A 19,893-nucleotide genomic window follows, 5' to 3' on the forward strand; every position below is an offset into this window, starting at 1 on the left:
ACCAGGTGTTATGTCCGTGCCTGTTAGGACATCAGTGCTTACTTCAGCCTGTGGTATATGGTTGAGACTGCACTCTTTTTGTATTTGAATTCTATGTTTCATTTACACCTGTCTGAACACTATCTGAACATGGCGCAATTCCTTCTGTTTCGGTAATTGATTCTCCACCACACCCATCATATCTTCCCTGCTTATTCCCTCTGTTTTTTAAACTGTTAACCTTTGTTCTTGTAATTGACATCCTGCCTTTCCACTCATCCCTTGCTTTGTCAGTCTGTTTTCTGGGTGCCTGGTCCAAACAGGTGCTGGACCAGGTCCGTGGCCTCCTATAAAGTGTTTGGTTGTCCAGCAGTCTTTGCTAGCTGTTTAGTCTCACTGAGCAAGGTAAACATACCCTATATCTATATATCTGTATCTCTTTACCTGGTTATTCTGATCTCGGTTTTTGCACCTCTGACTACTCTTTTGGATTCTGATTCTGTACCGCATTGCCCATTGAGTTGACCCCAGCCGGTACGACCATCCCTTGGTGTTCTGTCTGTCTTGTGTTTTACACCTCATACTCAGGTATAGGATCATCAATCAATTGTCTGCAGCCGACTAGGGCTGTCTCAACGCAAGTAGGTAGGGACAGCTGGGTGGGACAAGTCCAAGACTCATTGTCCGTGTCCTCCCCAGACCCTTACTGGTCATTCTGTAGCAGCCCAGCTGGCTGGGATCATATTATACCAATTAGAGGGTAAAAGGAAGTTCATTTAGTCTAAGCTGTGTCTGGAGCACATGTCTTAGCTGTAAGTATTTGTAGAAGTGTACATTAGGGATGTCATCATTAGCTTTCAATGTTACAAAGGTGACCAGAGTATTATATTTATAAAGGTCAGTTAAATAATTCACTGTGACCTTCTAGTACAGGGCATCAGGAAGGCAAAATAGATGTGTACACCTAACAGCGTGCCACAGTGGGGTTCCCTCAGGCATACCAGTAAATTAGGGCCCTATTCCACGATTATCGTTCAGATTATGGTTAAATCGTTCGAATCTAAGCGATAATTGTTCGGTTGAAATGCAGATAACGATTAACGACCGAACGAGAAATCGTTGATCGCTTTATAAGACCTGGACCTATTTTTATCTTTGCTCGTTCGCAAATCGTTCGCATTGAATAAGACATTGTTCGGTTGTTTGCAATAGATACAAACGCAATAGCGAATAAATAGCGAAGAAAAAACGATCGCAATTACGATCATAAGTAACGATTATCGTTCCATGGAAATGAGTGAACGTTTTCAGGTCTTTCGCAATAGCAGTCGTTTGAGATCGTTAATCATTAACGTTTATGCAAACGATAATCATCTGGTCGAATAGGGCCTTTAGTTTAGTTAGAAGACTTTAGATATAGGCACAAAAATGTGTTGTAACACATATAAACACTTGGATCGTACCACCATTTTTCTAAATTGATGCGGGCAGCTGCTGATAAGGGTAATAAATGCCATAACTTGAAGTGGCCAACCCATGGGTTAACATTGAGGGTTAGCGCAAATGATGGCTTAACATAAATAATTGTATGCCAACATATTTGAATTTGTCAACCACTGTTAGGCTTTTTATGGATGTGGCCAGTAGGTGCGATCTAGCCGGGCTTATAAATACAAGAAAACGCTTAGTCCAATTCATACTTAAGCCAGTGTATGTTCTGTCAATGAACTGGATGGCCCAGGGGAGGGACAAATCAATGTTGGAAATGAAGAGTAGAAGGTCAATGGCATACAGAACAACTCTTTCCTCTTCGTTACTGAACAAAATTCCTGTGTATACACTCTCAGCACTTAGGAGAACGGCTAACAGCTCCATCACCAGTATGAGAAGGAACGGTGAGAGGCTGCACCCCTTTTCAGGACAAATGAGGAGGATATAAGTTCATTGATGGGGATTGCAGTTGTAGGGTTATGGAATAGCAACTCTATCCATGTGATAAAGTTAGGGCCAAATTTGAAATGACCAAGGACTACTCATTAGAATCATACCTCTTTGTGGCACCTAAAGGCCCAGTTCTCCTTTTGCATAGAGCCTAGCTGAACAACTATTTGGGCAAGTCTAGGTATTATCTGATGTGCTGCATCCCGGGACAAAACTTCACAGGTTAATGTGTATAAGGGAGGGCATGGTTTTATAAAGACAGTGTGCTAGGGCCCTATTCCACACAGCGATAATCGGCTGAATCGCCCCAATTCGGACGATTATCGCTCTGTGGAATAGAGACAACGATCAGCCAATGATCGTTGTCATCGGCTGATCGTTGATATAGGTTAGGACCTATATTTGTCTGGCACCGACTGCGCACCACTACGTGGAATAGCGGTGCGCGGCCGGCAACTGAAGATATACATTACCTATGCAGGGTGCAGAGCTCCTCTTCTTTTGCTTCTCCCGGGTCCCGCGCGCTCCTTCAACGTCAGGGCGGCCTGGAGAAGCAGGAGAAGAGGAGCCCTGCACCATGCATAGGTAATGTATACTAGTGAAGCTAGGGCTGCAAGAACATCGGTAACACAGATTGTCTCCTGTCAGCCTGGCACATGGGCTAGATCGTTAAGACACCTGTGCAACTCTGCGTGCCGAATGATCATCCGGCCGGTACTGCAGTACCGTCCAGGATGATCTTTTCAGAGATCGGTTCACAGAACGGCTGGTCTCTTATGCCATGTGATGATGGCCTAATGCTGCGTTTACACGGAGCGATAATTCGCCCGATCGTACGATTAATGATTTCTAAATGACAATTTTTTTTTTTAAATGATCAGCGTTTAGACTGAACGATATATCGTTCGGAAAAATCCTTTTGCGATCGCTTAAGCCTATCTCGCACATAGGTTAAATTGGTGAACGACTGTTTACACTGAACAATCTGCGAATTTATTTGCGAATGACGAGCAACGATTTAAGAACACGTTGTAAGATCAAAATGAACGATTTCTCGTTCGTCGTTTGATTGTTCGCTCCGTTTACATGTACGGTTATCGTTTGAATTCGGTCATTATCGCGCAAATTCGAATGATAATCGTTCCGTGTAAACTCAGCATAATAGTGTACAATATTGGATTGCTTGCAGTGAGTGACCGTTATCATTACATTTCCTTTAATGGGGTCACTGCAGCAGCTATTTTATTTCAGTAGTATAGCCAGCATACATTTAAAGTTTCACTGTTAAAATCCAAGACACATATTCACAAGCTAAATTAAATAATATCACAGCAATTTTCAATAAGAAAAACCTTTTAAGAGATATGCATTAAATTCAAGTGAATAGTCTGCAAAACCAATTAAATAGACCTGAGGCAGACTGGATGAATACACATACATGAAGAGCAATGCTTTTAGCAGGTAAAGAATAGGAAGTACATTGGTACCTCAGTTCTCAAACACTGTTCTTGGTGTTCTAACAATTTGGTTCTCAAACCACAATTTCCCCCAAAGTATTGTTTGGTACTTGAACTTTGCTCAGTATCCGGACAAAACTGGGGGAGATAACAGTGGCTGAATTATTGTTCAGCCGACAGCTATGAGAGGTATTCGGTACCACTGTTTAAAGCATTCCCACGCCTCTAAACAGGGTTTTTTGGCCAGAAGCAGAAAACCTTTGCTCTGGAGGGGGCCCTGTCTGTACTGCTGTTGCTGAGCCCGCTAAAAGTTTGCCAGCTAGGCAGAGGTTAAGTTGGGATGCTGTGCCCTGAATCACCTCTTAAGTGCCTCGCAGGAATAGAACACCAAATGTTGGTGCCAAGGATTGACTTATGGTATGTTTAGAGATTTATCTGACAGATTTTTGAAGCCAAAGCCAGGAACAGACTATAAACAGAGAAGAGAAAAGACTGACATTTCTCATTCTCGTAATCTATCCCTAGCTTTGGCTTCAAAAATCTGTCAGATAAATCTCTCTGTGTAAACACACCATTAGTCTTCCTGGGTCCTGTTTGTGTATTCATGTGCACAGCAGCCTCTAGTGATGGTTACATGATTGTCGCTAGAGGCTGCTGTTCTCCTGAATATATAGACTGGACCCAGGATCACAACTTAACCCCTGCCTGGTTGGCAAACTGAGCCAGCTCAGAAGAACTACAGACAGGGCTCCCTCCTTAGCAAAAGTTTTCTGCTCTAGATTGGGAAACCCTGTTTGTAGCTAGGAATCCTCACTCCTGCAGTAAGGAGCACTGTGCAATGTACTGCTTCTTACTGTATGCACAGAGGAGGTAAGTAGTGATGCTATTGCATCACTAGTTCACTCTTTACTCTCCATGGGCCAGGCTTTGTGCACCTGACCCATGGAGTGTAAAAACCAAATAAATTGATTTCCTATGGAAAAACTCTGCTCAGTTCTTAAACAGCCTTCCAGAACAGATTAAGCTTGAGAACAACGATATGACTGTATATACCTAAAATTGATGATAATCTCTGCTTATCCTTCCTATTTTTTGGAAAATGCTTTATACTCTGTATGTCATATGACAGGTTTTACATGTAGTAGGTATAAAACAAAAACAAAAAGGCAAATCTATGCTTTACTGTCCCTATAGGTCCCTTTCCTGCAACCCAAGGCCCATAAAAATACACCAACAAAACAGGGTAACACTAAAAGTGTGCAAAAAAACTGATAAAAACATTTCCACCGTGTTTCTTTCTGGTAATCAAATCCGGAAATCTTCAGGGGATCATGCCTATATTATAGGGATAGCAAACTACATAACAATGCAATAACATTAGCGTTAGATATAGCACCAGCTATAGATGAAAGCCACATAATCTGTTACCTTCTAAAAGCTTCACTATCCCTGTCTGCCTCAGGCCTATTTGATTGGTTCTATTCAGTCATATTGTAGAGTCCTGTAGCTGGTAATACACATGATTCCTGGTGGTCTAGAGTGTGATAACTGGTAATATCTAATATCACTGGTGGTCTAGAGTGGTATAGCTGGTAATATCCAATATCACTGGTGGTCTAGAATGCTATATCTGGGAGTAACCATTAGGGTATTTTAAATAACAAGTATTCCAGCATACATTTAAGTAGTATTTTTACTAAGGAAATGCAGATTTTTATTTTTAATCAGTAACATGGATGCATAGATGCTGTTCCCAGAATAACTACTGCAAGTAGAGAAAATTGGTATTGACACATTTAATATAGACAGAAGCTATGACTTCACTGCTAGTACTTGGCTTGTTTTCACAACTGATGCCTTCCTCTGACTATAGTTACATTAGTGTCTTGTAATGTTGGAAACTGATAACAACAGGTGCCGCTGACATTTGTAAGTAGCCAGTTAAATCAGGAGAGACGGAGCTGAAGCTAGTACAGATGAGACGCCAACACACAGACCAGTGTAGTGCTTCCTGCTACTCACATAGTATAGCTGCATTTACTCCGACTGCTTATTTCAGGCTCTTCCTGATAGATAACCAGCTGAAGGAAAGGAACTTGCCATTTATAAAGAAACAACTTTCTTGTCTCACTCTCATACAGGAAAAGCTATGTCTCCATTTCTACGGATAAGTCTTTCTAATTTTGAAGTTGGGCCATGCCTACCACCTAATGGGGACGTCATGCAGAGACCCTACTGTGCTGTTATAGTAAAAGAAGCTGTTGAGACAGGTATGTGTCTTCCTATATGTGCCTGTGCCTAAACTTTTAAAGTTTAGAAATATCCACCTGTGCAAAAGAAAGGGATAAGGTGACCATATTTCTTAAATAGCCTTTATAAAAAGCAACAAGATCTCCCATTGTAGTTAAATACACAGGGAGCCATCACCTTCAGATATTTTTCTTTCACATAAAGATTGGTAGATCCTGTTTGGCCATTTGTAATTTGCCATTGATTGTCTTCATCTTGTCTACCAAATACCTGTAGTATATGAATGTTCTAACATTGCCATCCTTTGCATTTCAACACAGATGATTTAATCATAGAGTAGTTTTACAGACGGCAACTGCTGGGTCTTATGCAGTAAGGGTATTTGCACACTGAGTAATTGTGACGGAAACTCCATCCCAGAATTCTCAGCTCGCGGACTGCGGCGGGCGGGCAGGCGCCCGCGTCTCCGCTTGTGTCATAGACTCCATTCCATGCACAGGCGGATTCTGCCCTTCATCCAAAGAATGAACGTGATCATTCTTTGGATGGACGGATCAAAGAATCTGCTCGTGCATAGAATGGAGTCTATGACACGGGCGGAGATGCGGACTGCGGCGGGCACGAGCTGAGGATTCAGCGATGGAGTTTCCGTCAGAATTACTCAGTGTGCACTTACCCTCCTATGGAAACATTTTCATGTGTCATGCTCTTCATCTCCTTGAGAGCATATATAATAAAAGCACTTTATGCATTATTTATTTCCTGTTGCTTTTATAGCATCAAGAGATATCTATAGCAACGTTACCTCATTGGCTCCATTGTGCCAAGGACAGAGATCACAGAGATGATTTTGTTTATTGTTTCCATCATGTTCCCCATCAGCCAATCGGGCAGCACTAATTGGCTGATGGAGAACGAGGGGAGGTGGGAGCATCACACACAGCCGTGTCGCCAAGCAGGTAATGTATGCTTGGGGCCGGGGATGCGGGCTGCGGACGGGCGGGTGGCCGGGGTTCCATACACGTAGCAGATCCACTGTGTGTATGGGAACCATTTAGCTTCACAGTACAGGATCCGCAGCGCATTTCGCTGCAAACTGACAGCCTGAAATCCACTGCGGATCCGTTATATGTGAAGCTACCATAAAATTTCAAGCTTAAAAGCAAATTTGTGTTTTTTTATGATTGCACATACGTCTAGACATACAAAAGTGATACATATGAACTGTTCACATGTTAATCTTTAATTTTGTTGGAGGCATGAAACATGTGACTATGCTATAATAATCCAGGTGTTTACTTTTAGAAGTTATATGGTTATGGTGGTTAGTATGGTTTTCATATATTATAATTTAGGTTTTATTTGTAAAATGAATGAAAATTGTCCAGGGGTACAAACTGTTGAAAAAAAAACCCTGGCAACAAAAAGGTTAAACTATTATAGTTGGGATATGTGGTTAATTCACATCTGTGTGATATAAAAGAATATTCTTCAGCCTGTATTTATAGAAAGCATCAATTCTTCTTATCGAATTCTTATTGACCAATATCTACCAATATCTACTTCCAAATGGCAGAAAATGAGCTGCATAGATTCACTTAAGAATTAATGCATCTGCTTTTTAGTATTCTAAGAATAGTGTAGTATATAGACTAATTATAAGGTAAGTTCCATCTTCAAAGTACATTGACATCTGGACTTTGCTCATTCTGAGAGCCTTTTCAAATCTGTGCTCCCTTGAGTGTGCAGCCTCCTAAAAGAAAGTAGCTGCCAATTACAGTCTTACTTATACATAAACCATTACTTGTCTTTTCTTGTCTGTATGATCAATGTACATGTGACAGCCCAGAGGAAGTGCAGATGTTGCAATGGGGAAGAGTCTTTAGGACCTGTGGTCCTTAGGTCTTTCACGGACTGTGTAGGGTGGTAAAAAGTAAGTGGTAAATAGCTGGGTACAAAAAAAGGGGTGTGGCTTATGCAGCTGCACCAAAAAATGCACCTGAATCTGACAAAAAAAATTTCCGCAATTAAAACAAAGTGGTAGGTAATGTAAACTACAAGTACAAAGTTTTTAAGTGCAACAGATTTATCAAACACAGTGATAAATCTGGCACAGTTAAAAAGAAACTAAAAGAAGAACTTTACCTTCATCTTCTGAGCCATTTTTGTGTACTATGTAGTTTAATCCAAATGCTAATTTGGCAGTTTGGTGCTGTGTGGGTTGGACTACCACCCTAAGTGCACCAATTCTTTGCTGCCACACCACCCATTTAAATGAATACCGGGGCAGTACTCTGAAGTGGCGGCACTCCGGTGCTCTTCACTGCAGAGTGCCAAATAAATATTTCTCGGAATGGGTGGGCCTCCCCAGTGCACTAAAGCGCCTAATTAGCATATGGAATAAACTGAAAGGACACTATGGGGGAGATTTATCAAAGGGTGTAAAATTTAGACTGGTGCAAACTGCCCACAGCAACCAATCACAGCACAGCTTCCAGCTCTGGTGAAAGAAAAGCTGAGCTGTGATTGGTTGCTGTGGGCAGTTTGCACCAGTCTAAATTTTACACCCTTTGATAAATTTCCCCCTATGTATTTGGGTTGTAAAACACAAATAGAAAAGTGTTAATACTTTTTTCTAAAGTTTTTGCTTTTTTATTTATTTGACAATATATTATTATGACAATAAAAAGATTGGGTGGGCAGGTGGACATGCCTTTTGGCACTATAATAAAAATTGTAACCAAATAACTAATAACGTAGAAACCCTTGGCATCTAATGTCAAATGTTCAGCAACAAGGGACATGGTAGCACAGAATTTGGCAGTACATGTAAATTTTTGATTTATAGGCAATAAACGTTACTGCCTATAAATAAACAGGTACTTATACACAATGATTTTATTGCCACCACTAACATCTGCTGTTTAATATCTGTCTATAGGTAACTACATAGCTAGCACCATTGGGAGGGGGGGGGGCTTGGGCATGGATAATAAAGTACAGTGGTAAATGAAATAGACAAATAAACAATGTTATTAAAAGGAACCAATTAGCATGATTGTGCTGATATGGCTCCCGGCTGCATCCTACAAATCTAGGATGCAGCTCCCCTAGGCTATAAGCAGCATCTGCCAGGGTATCTTTATATAGTGGGGGAAAAAGGCCACTAACAGGTCTCTCTGCCTGTCAATCATCCCTGCAGAGAGCCATGACTAGTCATGGGAGTCTCTCTGCCTAGATGACTAGTTGCCACCCATCCCCCTCGCACCCCACAGTAAAAACTTTTTTCCACGTTATAAGGATACCCCAGCAGACACTACTCATATGCCATGAGAGCTGCATCCTAGATCTGTAGGATGCAGCTGATTGGTTCCCTTTAAAGTTGGTGGGGTCAGCCATAACATGTATGAATTTAACCCTTCCTGCTACATGTACATACTGGCAGTGATGCAGTTCATGCTCTATTATGTATGTTGTGATGATTGGGTGGGCTCAGAAGCAGAGCCCACGAGGAGCTGGTGGTCATACACAGCTGCACTTTCACTGCAACTGAGGAGTTAAGACTGATGCCAATCTCTGCAGCTTAAAGTGACACTGTCACCCCCTTTGTGCATTCTGACATCTCTACACAGGTGTAAAGGGTAAATTTAGCGTTTTTCATATCATACATCTTGGTGTTTGTTCAAGTAAAAAGTGTCCTTTTATCAACTGCAGATTGTATTAAGTGGGCGTGGTCTCACAGTATCAGCGCCACTTAGCCCCGCACTGTTGGCTCCTTGACGCACATTGGTTGGCCGTTGAAAAGGGGGTGGGGTCTAGACCTTTCGGCCAGCCTGTTCCAATAGTTGGCGAGAAGGCGCGCCAACTGTGGTGTTGTGGGCGGGGCTAAGTGGCGCTAATGTCGCGAGGCCCCGCCCACTTAACACAATCTGCAGTTAATAAAAGATGACTTTTTACTTGAACAAGCACCATGACGTATGATATAAAATAAGGTATGAAAACCGCAAAATTTACCCTTTACACCTGTGTAGAGATGTCAGAATGCAAAAAGGAGGTGACAGTGTCACTTTAAGGTTATGTTCACACATTATAATACAGCAGCCGTATACTACTACTCAAGGGCAAACTATGGTGAGTTAGCATTATATGTCCAAATTATTGCATAAGTGATTTCTTATTTTTTAGTTCTTTAGTTCTTTCAGTATTATATCTTCCATGTAATTGCCCATACCACTACATTAATATTTATTTTCATTACAGAAAATGGGAAGATTTATGTACAGAACAAGCCAACTATGTACCCGCCATGGGAAAGCACATTTGATGCTCACATCCTCAAAGGGAGAGTTATGCATATTATTGTGGAAGGAAGGACTGCAGGGGTGGTATCAGAGACCACAATTGAACTATTTGCTCTGGCCGAACGATGTAAAAAAAACAATGGCAAGATGGAGATATGGGTAAAATGTATTTCCTTTTTTAATATTACATTATTAGGCTATGTTCACACAACATATTTTTTCGTATTTCTACGGCCGTTGTTGCCGATTGCAACAACAACCGTAGTTAATACGAGAAAATACGTTGGCCAGGTGTCTATTTGATACCGGCCAAAGCGTATACACATAGTATGCGCTCCGGCCGGGATCCTTTGCGGCGCCGCAAACAACTGACATGTCAGTTTTCTGCGGTCGCTTTTTAGTGAATAGCGGCCATAGAAAACCATGTCAGTGCACACTATGGAGCGAGCAGCTGCGGCCGCAAGCTTCATAGTGTGCAGTGGGGAGTTCTGATGTGGGCGCACATGGATCCAAACTTTGCGGGCCAAAAGATCATCTGGCCAGTACTGCAATCCCGGCCGGGATGATCTTTTCAGAGACCGGCCGCTTTGTGACCCGGCTGGGTTACGGAACGGCCGGTTTCCTACGCCATGTGAACATGGCCTCCAATGTAATTAGAGATGCCTTTTCCTATATAGATGTAGTGTAGATGAATAAAGATATAGGGGGAGATTTATCAACAGGGGATTTTTCTACATGTGGTCTATTTCTGCTTTGGCAAGAATAGACTGGTCTATTTAAAGTGCAATTTACTATCAGGGATAAGCCTGGTCTATTTTCTGTGGTGCTGATTTGTTTGACTCAGAATTGTCTTAGAATTGTCTCTAAATAGTCTCATTGGCCCTGGTTTGCCTCCTAGATAATGAGCATTTTCTTCTCCCTTTCTTTTTCCGATACATGCAGAGGATTACGTCGGATTCGTTTGGACTACGTCAATGACCAGCGGACTTTACTGTTCAATAAAATGGTCAATGAGGGGTGTGGGGGTGTTTTTATTTGAATAAAAAATATTGTCTAGGTGTGTTGTGTTTTCTTTCATTACTTTACAGACGTAGTAGTGGAAGCTGCCTGATAAACGGAATCCATTACTAAGTCAGGGCTTAGTGTTAGCCAGTATAAAATGGCTAACACTAACCCCCATATTATTACCCAAGTACTCAATGCCACCAGGGGTACTGGGAAGAGCCGGGTGCCAGTGGTCCTGGAGCGTCAAAATTGGCGCTCCTGGACTGGGCAGCAGCAGGCTGGTAATATTTAGGCTGGGGAGGGCCTACACTAATAGCGCTTCCCACCCTGGTGTTACCAGGCTGCTGTTGCTTTTTTTTTAACCCGGCAGGTTATGGAAAAGGGGGGGAGGATCCTATGCATTTTTTTTTTTTCTTTAAATAAATAAATAAATAAAAAATGCATAGGGTTCCCCCTATTTTCATAACCAGCCGGGTCAAAAACCAAGCAATAGCAGCCTGGTAACACCAGGATGGGAAGAGCCATTGGTTTAGGCCCTCCCCAGCTTAAATATTACCAGCCTGCTGCTGCCCAGTCCAGGAGCGCCATATTTAACGCTCCGGGACCACTGGCACCCGGCTCTTCCCAGTACCCCTGGTGGCATTGGGTACTGGGGTAATAATGGGGGGGTTAGTGTTAGCCATTTTATACCGGCTAATACTAGGCCCCGACTTAGTAGTGGATTCCGTCTATCAGACAGCTTCCACTACTAAGTATATATAGTAATGAAAGAAAATACAACACACCTAGAAAAAATTTTTTTATTCAAATAAAAACACCCCCACACCCCTCGTTGACCATTTTATTGAACATTAAACTCCGCCGGTCATCGACGTAGTCCAAACGAATCCGCGGTAATCCTCTGCATGCCGGTATCTGGAAAAAAGAAAAAACACAGGAAAAAAAACAGCAAGTAAGCGGTTAACCCCCTGGGAGCCAGACTGTAACCCAGCTTTTACCAGCATCCTGTAAGGTTAACCCTTACAGGATCCTGGGAAAGCTGGGTGACCTTCAGCATGGCCATGGGAGTTACAGTCTGGCCCCCGGGGACTTAACCCCCTGGGCATAAGACTGTTCTGGCACTGCACCTTCACCAGCAAGGAAGAGGGTTAAGTGCCCCCTTCCTTCCTGGGGCTGATGCAGTCCGCTCTCCAATGGGGGGGTGATGATAGGGGCTGGGGGTTACCTGCTCCTGCTTCCTCGGCTGACCCGGTAGGCTCCGCCTCCATGCTACATTAGTTTATTAGCATTAATTAGGCTATGTTCCCACTACGTAAAAGTATGGTCGTTGTTGTTATCGGCACACTGCCTTTACTGCTATGGGATCCCAGCCAGAGCGTATACACATCAGATATGCTATGGGCCCGATCCCATACGGCGCCGCAAAGAACTGACATGTCAGTTTTCTGCGGCCGCAATTCAGTGAATTGCGGCCACAGAAAGACCTGTCACATACTTCATTGTGTGCTGTGTGAAGTTGTTATGCGGGCGCGCGCTGATGCGCCGGCATCAGAACATTGCGGCCAGAAAGATCATCTGGAATGATGTTTGCAGAGACCGGCCGTTCCGTGACGCGGACTGGTCACGGAATGGCCGGTCTTTCACGTAGTGTGCACATAGCTTTACTCGGTAATATAACTTTATTTTGAAAAAAGGAAAATTTTTTATTCAGATTTTCACTTTAATTGACTGGTAGTAAGGGGGAATACGGGCCTTCCCCACACATTTATGTCAGGAACTGCAGAGCTTCTCAATCCCTTGCTCCGATCTAGTATGCTGTTCCTGAGTACTGTATATTCCTATAAAGAGAACCCAAAGGGAGGCTACCCAACATGCTTGCTGTGTCCGGCAGCCTCTGTAATTGCTATCACTCTGCTTCTAATTTCTAGCACAGTGAATGGTAATAGCAATCATCGCTCCCTCTGCTGGACATAGCAATTTTGTCTGGCAGTCTTCTGGCTGGCAATACCTTTTTTTATAAATTCATAATACATAGTAATATAACGTTATTAAAGCAATATGTTTTTTTTCTAAAGTGTATTTGTGAAAATATTTAGCTTGACGTTCCCTACAAGTTAACTATGTTAGTTGAAATGGAAATATCCCTTTAACAATTTATTTTACAAAAACGTTAATTGAGGAATAATAGAAAAAATTAACATTTTTGTTTTTTATGCAGATAGAACTTAAGCCACAAGGTAGAATGATAATGAATGCAAAATATTACCTGGAGCAATCAGGCGAGTATATTTCTTTTTAAACACATTGATTTATAACCAGGCCTCTTCCCAAACCTACCATTGTGCCAACAGCATGTGATTTAAAACATGTATTAAGAATTTTAGAATTTATTGTCTACAAATTTGTCTACTTATTTGGATGGAGCAAACCTCTGTTGTTCCAATAACTCAAGTAAAAGAAATAATGATTTAATAATATTCTAACAGTGCTACTAAACTAGATTTGTACAATTTTTAATACCTAACCCCTAAGTGACCCTGGACGTACCCGTACGTCCAGGGCACCTCCATGTGTTCAGAGCAGGGCCGCACGGCGGCCGCGCTCTGAACCACCGCGGTCCCGGGTGCCTCTCGTAGCCCGGGACCACGGCTTTTAGCGGGCACAGTCTGACCCCCGTGCCCCTTAATACAGTATTCGGATGCAGCTGTCAAAGTTGACAGCTGCATCCGATTACTTAATGCAGCCTGTTCCACACATCTTATCCCGTCCGGGGTCAGCACTCGATTGCTTCCGGCTGCAGCAGCCGGAATCAATCGATGTGCCTATCTCATCGATCTATGCTGCTTATCTATGCAGCATAGATCTGTATGAGAGATCAGTGCACTTATACTAGTAGTCTCCAGGGGGGCTTCTAGTATAAGTGTAAAAGTACAAATAAAAGTGTTATTATCAATAAAAAGCCCCCTCCCCTAATAAAAGTTTGAATCACCCCCTTTTCCCATGTTATAAATAAAAACAAATAAATAAATAAACATGTTTGCTATCGCTGCGTGCGTAATCGCCCAAACTATTAATTAATCACATTCCTGATCTCGCACGGTAAATGGCGTAAGCGCAAAAAAATCCCAAAGTGCAAAATTGTGCATTTTTGGTTGCATCAAGTCCAGAAAAATTGTAATAAAAAGTGATCAAAAAGTCGCATATGCGCAATCAAGGTACCAATAGAAATAACACATTACGGCACAAAAAATGACACCTGACACAGCCCCATAGACCAAAGGATAAAAGCGTTATAAGCCTGGGAATGGAGCGATTTTTAGGAACATATATTTGTTAACAATGGTTTGAATTTTTTACAGGCCATCAGATACAATGAAAGTTATACATGTTACATATCGTTGTAATCATAACGACTTAAGAAACATAAATAACAAGTCAGTTTTACCCCAGGGCGAATGGCGTAAAAACGGAAAAAAAATAAAAGAAAAGAAATGCGTGGGTTTTTTTTCAATTTCACCACACTTTGAATTTTTTTCTGTTTTCGCAGTGTACTTTATGAAAAAAAATCAGCCTGTCATTGCAAAGAACAATTAGTGTCGCAAAAAATAAGGACTCATGTGGGTTTCTAGGTGAAAAAATTCAAGTGCTATGGCCTTTTAAGCACAAGGAGGGAAAAATGAAACCGCAAAACTTGAAATTGGCCGGGTCCTCTAAGGGTAAAAGGGGGTTACCCAAGCTTAGAAAAACATGGCCACCTCCTATAAATAGGGGGAGGGGGGATAGCATGCAAGCATACTAGAAGGTAAAATTTTGGGGGGAGAATAAAAGCACAAACATGTGACTAAAATATATCATATTCCAATAGTCAACAAATCGTGTAAAAATAAAGTGATTCTTTTACTTCTTTAGTTTTTATTTTACTTTACTTTGACTTTTCTCCATAGATCCCAAAGGCCATTATGATTCAGAATCAGAAAGCCAATTTGCTTTACATCAGCGTCGTGGAGCCATTAAACAGGCCAAAGTTCATAATGTGAAGTGTCATGAGTTTATAGCTACTTTCTTCCCACAGCCAACGTTCTGCTCCGTTTGTCATGAATTTGTATGGTAATTTTAAAGTTTAAACTTTTCAGCCTGAATGTGTGTGTGTGTGTTTGTAACAAAATTCTAAATGTATTATATTTTTTTAGACAAATGGCTCATATTGAAGTATTGAAGCATTTTTGTAGTCCTAAATAGTTTTTCCTGTATTTATTAGGGAAAGTCTCACCAGCACAAGATAATAAAATTGTTAGCTTTTTGTCTTAACAACATTTAGTGGGAGATTTATCAAACTGTATAAATTGTCTCAGTTGCCCCTATCAACCAATCAGACTCCCCTTTTCATTCACAGTTTCTTTGAAAAATGAAAGATGAAATCTGGTTGCTAGGGGCAACTAAGACAATTCTACTCTCCCCCTTGTTTTTTTCATATACCCTAACACATACTCAAGTTATATACATATATATATATATATATATATATATATATATATATATATATATATAGTGGAGAGGATGGGAAACACAGGGCGGACAGAGACTACAGGGAGCATGAAGGAATAAACAGGGTATAAGTGGGCTCAGCATAGCAGCACTCTCTGTCCGGGGAGAGAGGGGTTACAGCTATGAAGAGATTACCCCCACTGTCCTGTCCCCTGATGTAAGCCCCAGCTTTGGGACCTAAATTTTTAGGTCCCAAAGCTCGTAACAGAGTGAGGACCTGAGGGACTACGTATCCGGGTGGTTTGGTGCTCTCCCCACTAGGAGGCACCCCTTGGCAATGGGCTTCCTTCTCTGGAGAGAGGGATATCTGGCTATTCCCGTGTTTTGAGACTCGTAACTGAGGCTCCACGGACCCCTTTTTTGCATATTCAAATTTTGTATGGGACAATCAGTGGAGACTCTTGAATGAGTACTCCATTGGAATTTTTCACTGTTCTCCCTGAGTTCAGTGATTGTTGTGTTTTGTTGGTCAATTTATCATTGCCCCAGTAGCCAGAATCCTGCTCCACACTGACGAGGGGCAAATACCCCGAAACTGCAGTCTGTGGATGGATGCCTAGCCTTGGTAACCCTTGTCTTATGTCGTTATACTCGCCACAGAGTTAGACTTTGACTTACAGGGGCCACCCTGGTGTTTCCCTATTTAGGTCCCAAAGCTCGTAACAGAGTGAGGACCTGAGGGACTACGTATCCGGGTGGTTTGGTGCTCTCCCCACTAGGAGGCACCCCTTGGCAATGGGCTTCCTTCTCTGGAGAGAGGGATATCTGGCTATTCCCGTGTTTTGAGACTCGTAACTGAGGCTCCACGGACCCCTTTTTTGCATATTCAAATTTTGTATGGGACAATCAGTGGAGACTCTTGAATGAGTACTCCATTGGAATTTTTCACTGTTCTCCCTGAGTTCAGTGATTGTTGTGTTTTATATATATATATATATATATATATATATATATATATATATATATATTCTTGAATCCACACCTAACTTTATTAGGTTGTGATATGTATTGTGCATTATGCACTATTACTGTATATTACACTAACCCCCATTCCACTGGTAAGATCATCAAGATAGGTGATACATGTTAATGCTGGGTTCACACACTGTATACTTCAGGCAGTATTTGGTCCTCATGTCAGGTCCTCATAGCAACCAAAACCAGGAGTGGATTGAAAACACAGAAAGGCTCTGTTCACACAATGTTGAAATTGAGTGGATGGCCGTCATATAACGGTAAATAACTGCCATTATTTCAATATAACAGCCGTTGTTTTAAAATAACAGCAAAAATTTGCCATTAAATGACGGCCATCCACTCAATTACAACATTATGTGAACATAGCCTTTCTGTGTTTTCAATCCACTCCTGGTTTTGGTTGCTATACAGCCTCACAAATACAGCCTCAAATATACATAGTGTGAACCCAGCCGAAGTTCAGCTGGAAAGATTTACTGCAACTACTTGAATTTCTATACCACTCGCTGCATTCTATTAAACCTTTTGAACTTTTAAAATCAATTGAATATTTCTTCTCAATATTTGTTTAGGGGCCTAAACAAGCAAGGATACCAATGCAGGGGTAGGTATTTAAATTTTAACTTGATTCACCTGATAAAAAGTAAACAGAGGTCTACAATATCTATTTATTTTTTCGGTGTTTTACAATATTTAGAGTGCAATGCAGCTATTCACAAGAAATGTATTGACAAAGTCATTGCAAAGTGCACAGGATCAGCCGTCAACAGCAAAGAAACAGTGGTATGTATATCTAATAAACTGTAACATATTTCTCTAATCAAACAATGCATGCATAGTAGTATTATAAGACATAAATAGAAGTCAAGGACTTAAAAAGATCAAAATGGTTCCTCCGTTATGGTGCCTGTTTCCTGTTCATGCCCTTTCCATGACCTTGAGACATATTTAAACTTCATTGCTTATTTGCAATGCAGTTCTCTGAAGAAAGGAATCCTGCACAGTTTCTTGCAGTCCAGTATCAAAGTGTGGACAACCAATTCTGGGACTCAGATCAGCTGTATGGCCTAGCTCTTTGTTAAAGGGGTATTCTAGTTAGGTAAAATACATGTTTAATCATCCCCCTCCTGAAGACTAACAATTAACCCCTTAAGGACCGGGCTAATTTTCGTTTTTGCGTTTTCGTTTTTTCCTCCTTGTGTATATAAGGCCATAGCAGTTGCATTTTTACACCTACAGACCCACTTGAGCACTTATTTTTTGCGTCACTAATTGTACTTTGCAATGACAAGCTGAATTTTTGCATAAAATATGCTGCAAAACCAGAAAAAAATTATATGCGTGGTGAAATAAAATTTAAAAAAAAAACACAATTCTTTTTCTTTGGGAGGGCTTTGTTTTTAAGCCGTGTGTCCTATTGAAAAACTGACATGTTATGCATGTTCCTCAAGTCGTTACGATTAAAACGATATGCAACTTGTATAACTTTTATATTAATTGATGGCTTGTAAAAAATTAAAACCTTTTACAGAAAATAAAAGTTGCTTAAAATCACTCCCTTCCCATGCTTATAGCGCTTTTATCCTTAGGTCTATGGGGCTGTGTGTCATTTTTTGCACCATGATTTGTACTTTCTATCGGTACCTTGATTGCGCATATGCGACTTTTTGATCGCTTTTTATTACAATTTTTCTGGATTTGATGCAACCAAAAATGCGCAATTTTGCACTTTGGAATTTTTTTACGCTTATGCCGTTTACCGTGAGGGATCATTAATTAAATAAATTAATATTTTGAGCAATTACGCATACAGCGATACCAAACATGTTTGTTTATTTATTTATTTATATTTATAAAATGGGAAAAGGGGGGTGATTTGGACTTTTATTAGGGGATTATTAGGGGTTATTAATTAATAAAAACACTTTATTTTTTTTTTACATACAGTAATATGAAGCCCCCTGGGGGACTTCTATATAAACAGCACTGATCTCCCATTGAGATCAATGCTGTGTATAACAGAGCACAGATACATCAGATTGGTGCTCTTTTATAATGGTCTGCTGCAGACCATCTGAATAGATTGCCGAGCCCCGGCTGGTTCATTTGAACGGATCTCCCCTCCGCGATCACATCGCGGGGGGGGGATCCCCCACTACACACCAGGGACAGGGGGCACATACAGTATTCAAATGCAGCTGTCAGCTTTGACAGCTGCATTTGAATAGTTAAATAGCTGGCCGCGCCGTCTAATACCCGTGGTCCCTGGCTGCACATAGCAACCGGGGACCGCGGGCTGCAGAGAGTGCTCCCGCCGGGAGCCCTCTCTGCTTCCCCTTAACGGCCGCATGACGCGTATACCCGTCATGCGTTATTAAAGGGTTAATTCCATATTTGTTATTATCTTTTCAGTCTCCTTCCCAAGTTCTGAGCCTGCTGTTTTCTACTAAAGATACAGAAAACTGTGTGTTAGCTATTCTATGCATCTCTGCTCTGATCTCCCTCCTTTTCCCTTTCGAGACGAGTCATGTAAACAGGTGCCTGGCCTGCTGGCTCTGCACTCTGTGATGCCGGGAAGGTTAATCACAGTAAGGTAAGTTGCAACTTGACCTCAGATTAACCCTCCTGGCATTGCAGAGTGCAGAGACAGACAACCAGGGACACTGTTTACATCAGCCATTTTGGAAGGGAAGGAGGAGGAGGAAGATCAGATTGGAGATGGACTGAACAGCTCACACATCGTTTTCTGTGTCTTCAGTATAATTGCCATCAATGATTCATTGCAAGCTGAGTCAAAACCTCTGTGGAATTTGTAGATGTTTGCATTGATGGATAATTATTTTATTGTCCTGTTCTTGCCGCAGTTCAGCATATGCTGCATGTAGCAATAAATTAACTGCATTTTTATTTTACCGGTATTTATTTGTGGCATCTAGGAATTATTTAGGCTTCAAGCCTGTTTTCTTATGATAAGACATTATAAAAGATAGTACTGGGAGATAAATCATTTCAATATCTTTTTGATTGCACTGCACTCCCGATTCATACATGACCCCTGCATTAAGCCTTTCATTCTCATCCACTTCAAAAATGCTTGAAGTCTCTTCCCTGTATACATGAGATAAAAAGTGCACCTTCCATCTATACTTCATAAGCTTCGGCTCAAGTAACAAAAATCATTAAACAAAAGATTGAAAAGTGTAAACCTATCCTCCCTATGATGATGACTTTAAAACATAAATTAGGCTTTTATTAATAGAATGAGTTGGTTTTATTTTTACTGACTGTGTCTATTAATTCTCAGAAGAGAGTAGGTACAGACCAATTCATGCACTGAAAAGTCTCATTAGACAAAGAAGTGAAAACAAAATAATAAAAATAATAAAAAAAAATAATAAAAAACAGGGTACTTCTTACTCAGCGCTGCCCAAGGAAGA

The 19,893-nt window shown here is 41.2% G+C and overlaps 1 protein-coding gene across 1 annotated transcript in view; it reads left to right on the top strand.

The window, feature by feature from the left end:
- PRKCQ (protein kinase C theta) overlaps positions 1–19,893 on the top strand; it is a 66,958-nt gene that overhangs the window by 11,917 nt on the left and 35,148 nt on the right. Inside the window, exons 2-7 of the mRNA XM_069978856.1 lie at positions 5,519–5,647; positions 9,888–10,087; positions 13,152–13,212; positions 14,878–15,040; positions 17,029–17,060; positions 17,154–17,239. Coding sequence (XP_069834957.1) covers positions 5,527–5,647; positions 9,888–10,087; positions 13,152–13,212; positions 14,878–15,040; positions 17,029–17,060; positions 17,154–17,239 — 663 coding nt within the window. The 5' untranslated portion in view covers positions 5,519–5,526. The remainder of the gene's footprint in view (positions 1–5,518; positions 5,648–9,887; positions 10,088–13,151; positions 13,213–14,877; positions 15,041–17,028; positions 17,061–17,153; positions 17,240–19,893) is intronic.

The sequence above is a fragment of the Dendropsophus ebraccatus genome, chromosome 1, assembly GCF_027789765.1.
Source record: "Dendropsophus ebraccatus isolate aDenEbr1 chromosome 1, aDenEbr1.pat, whole genome shotgun sequence".
Classification (NCBI taxonomy): domain Eukaryota; kingdom Metazoa; phylum Chordata; class Amphibia; order Anura; family Hylidae; genus Dendropsophus; species Dendropsophus ebraccatus.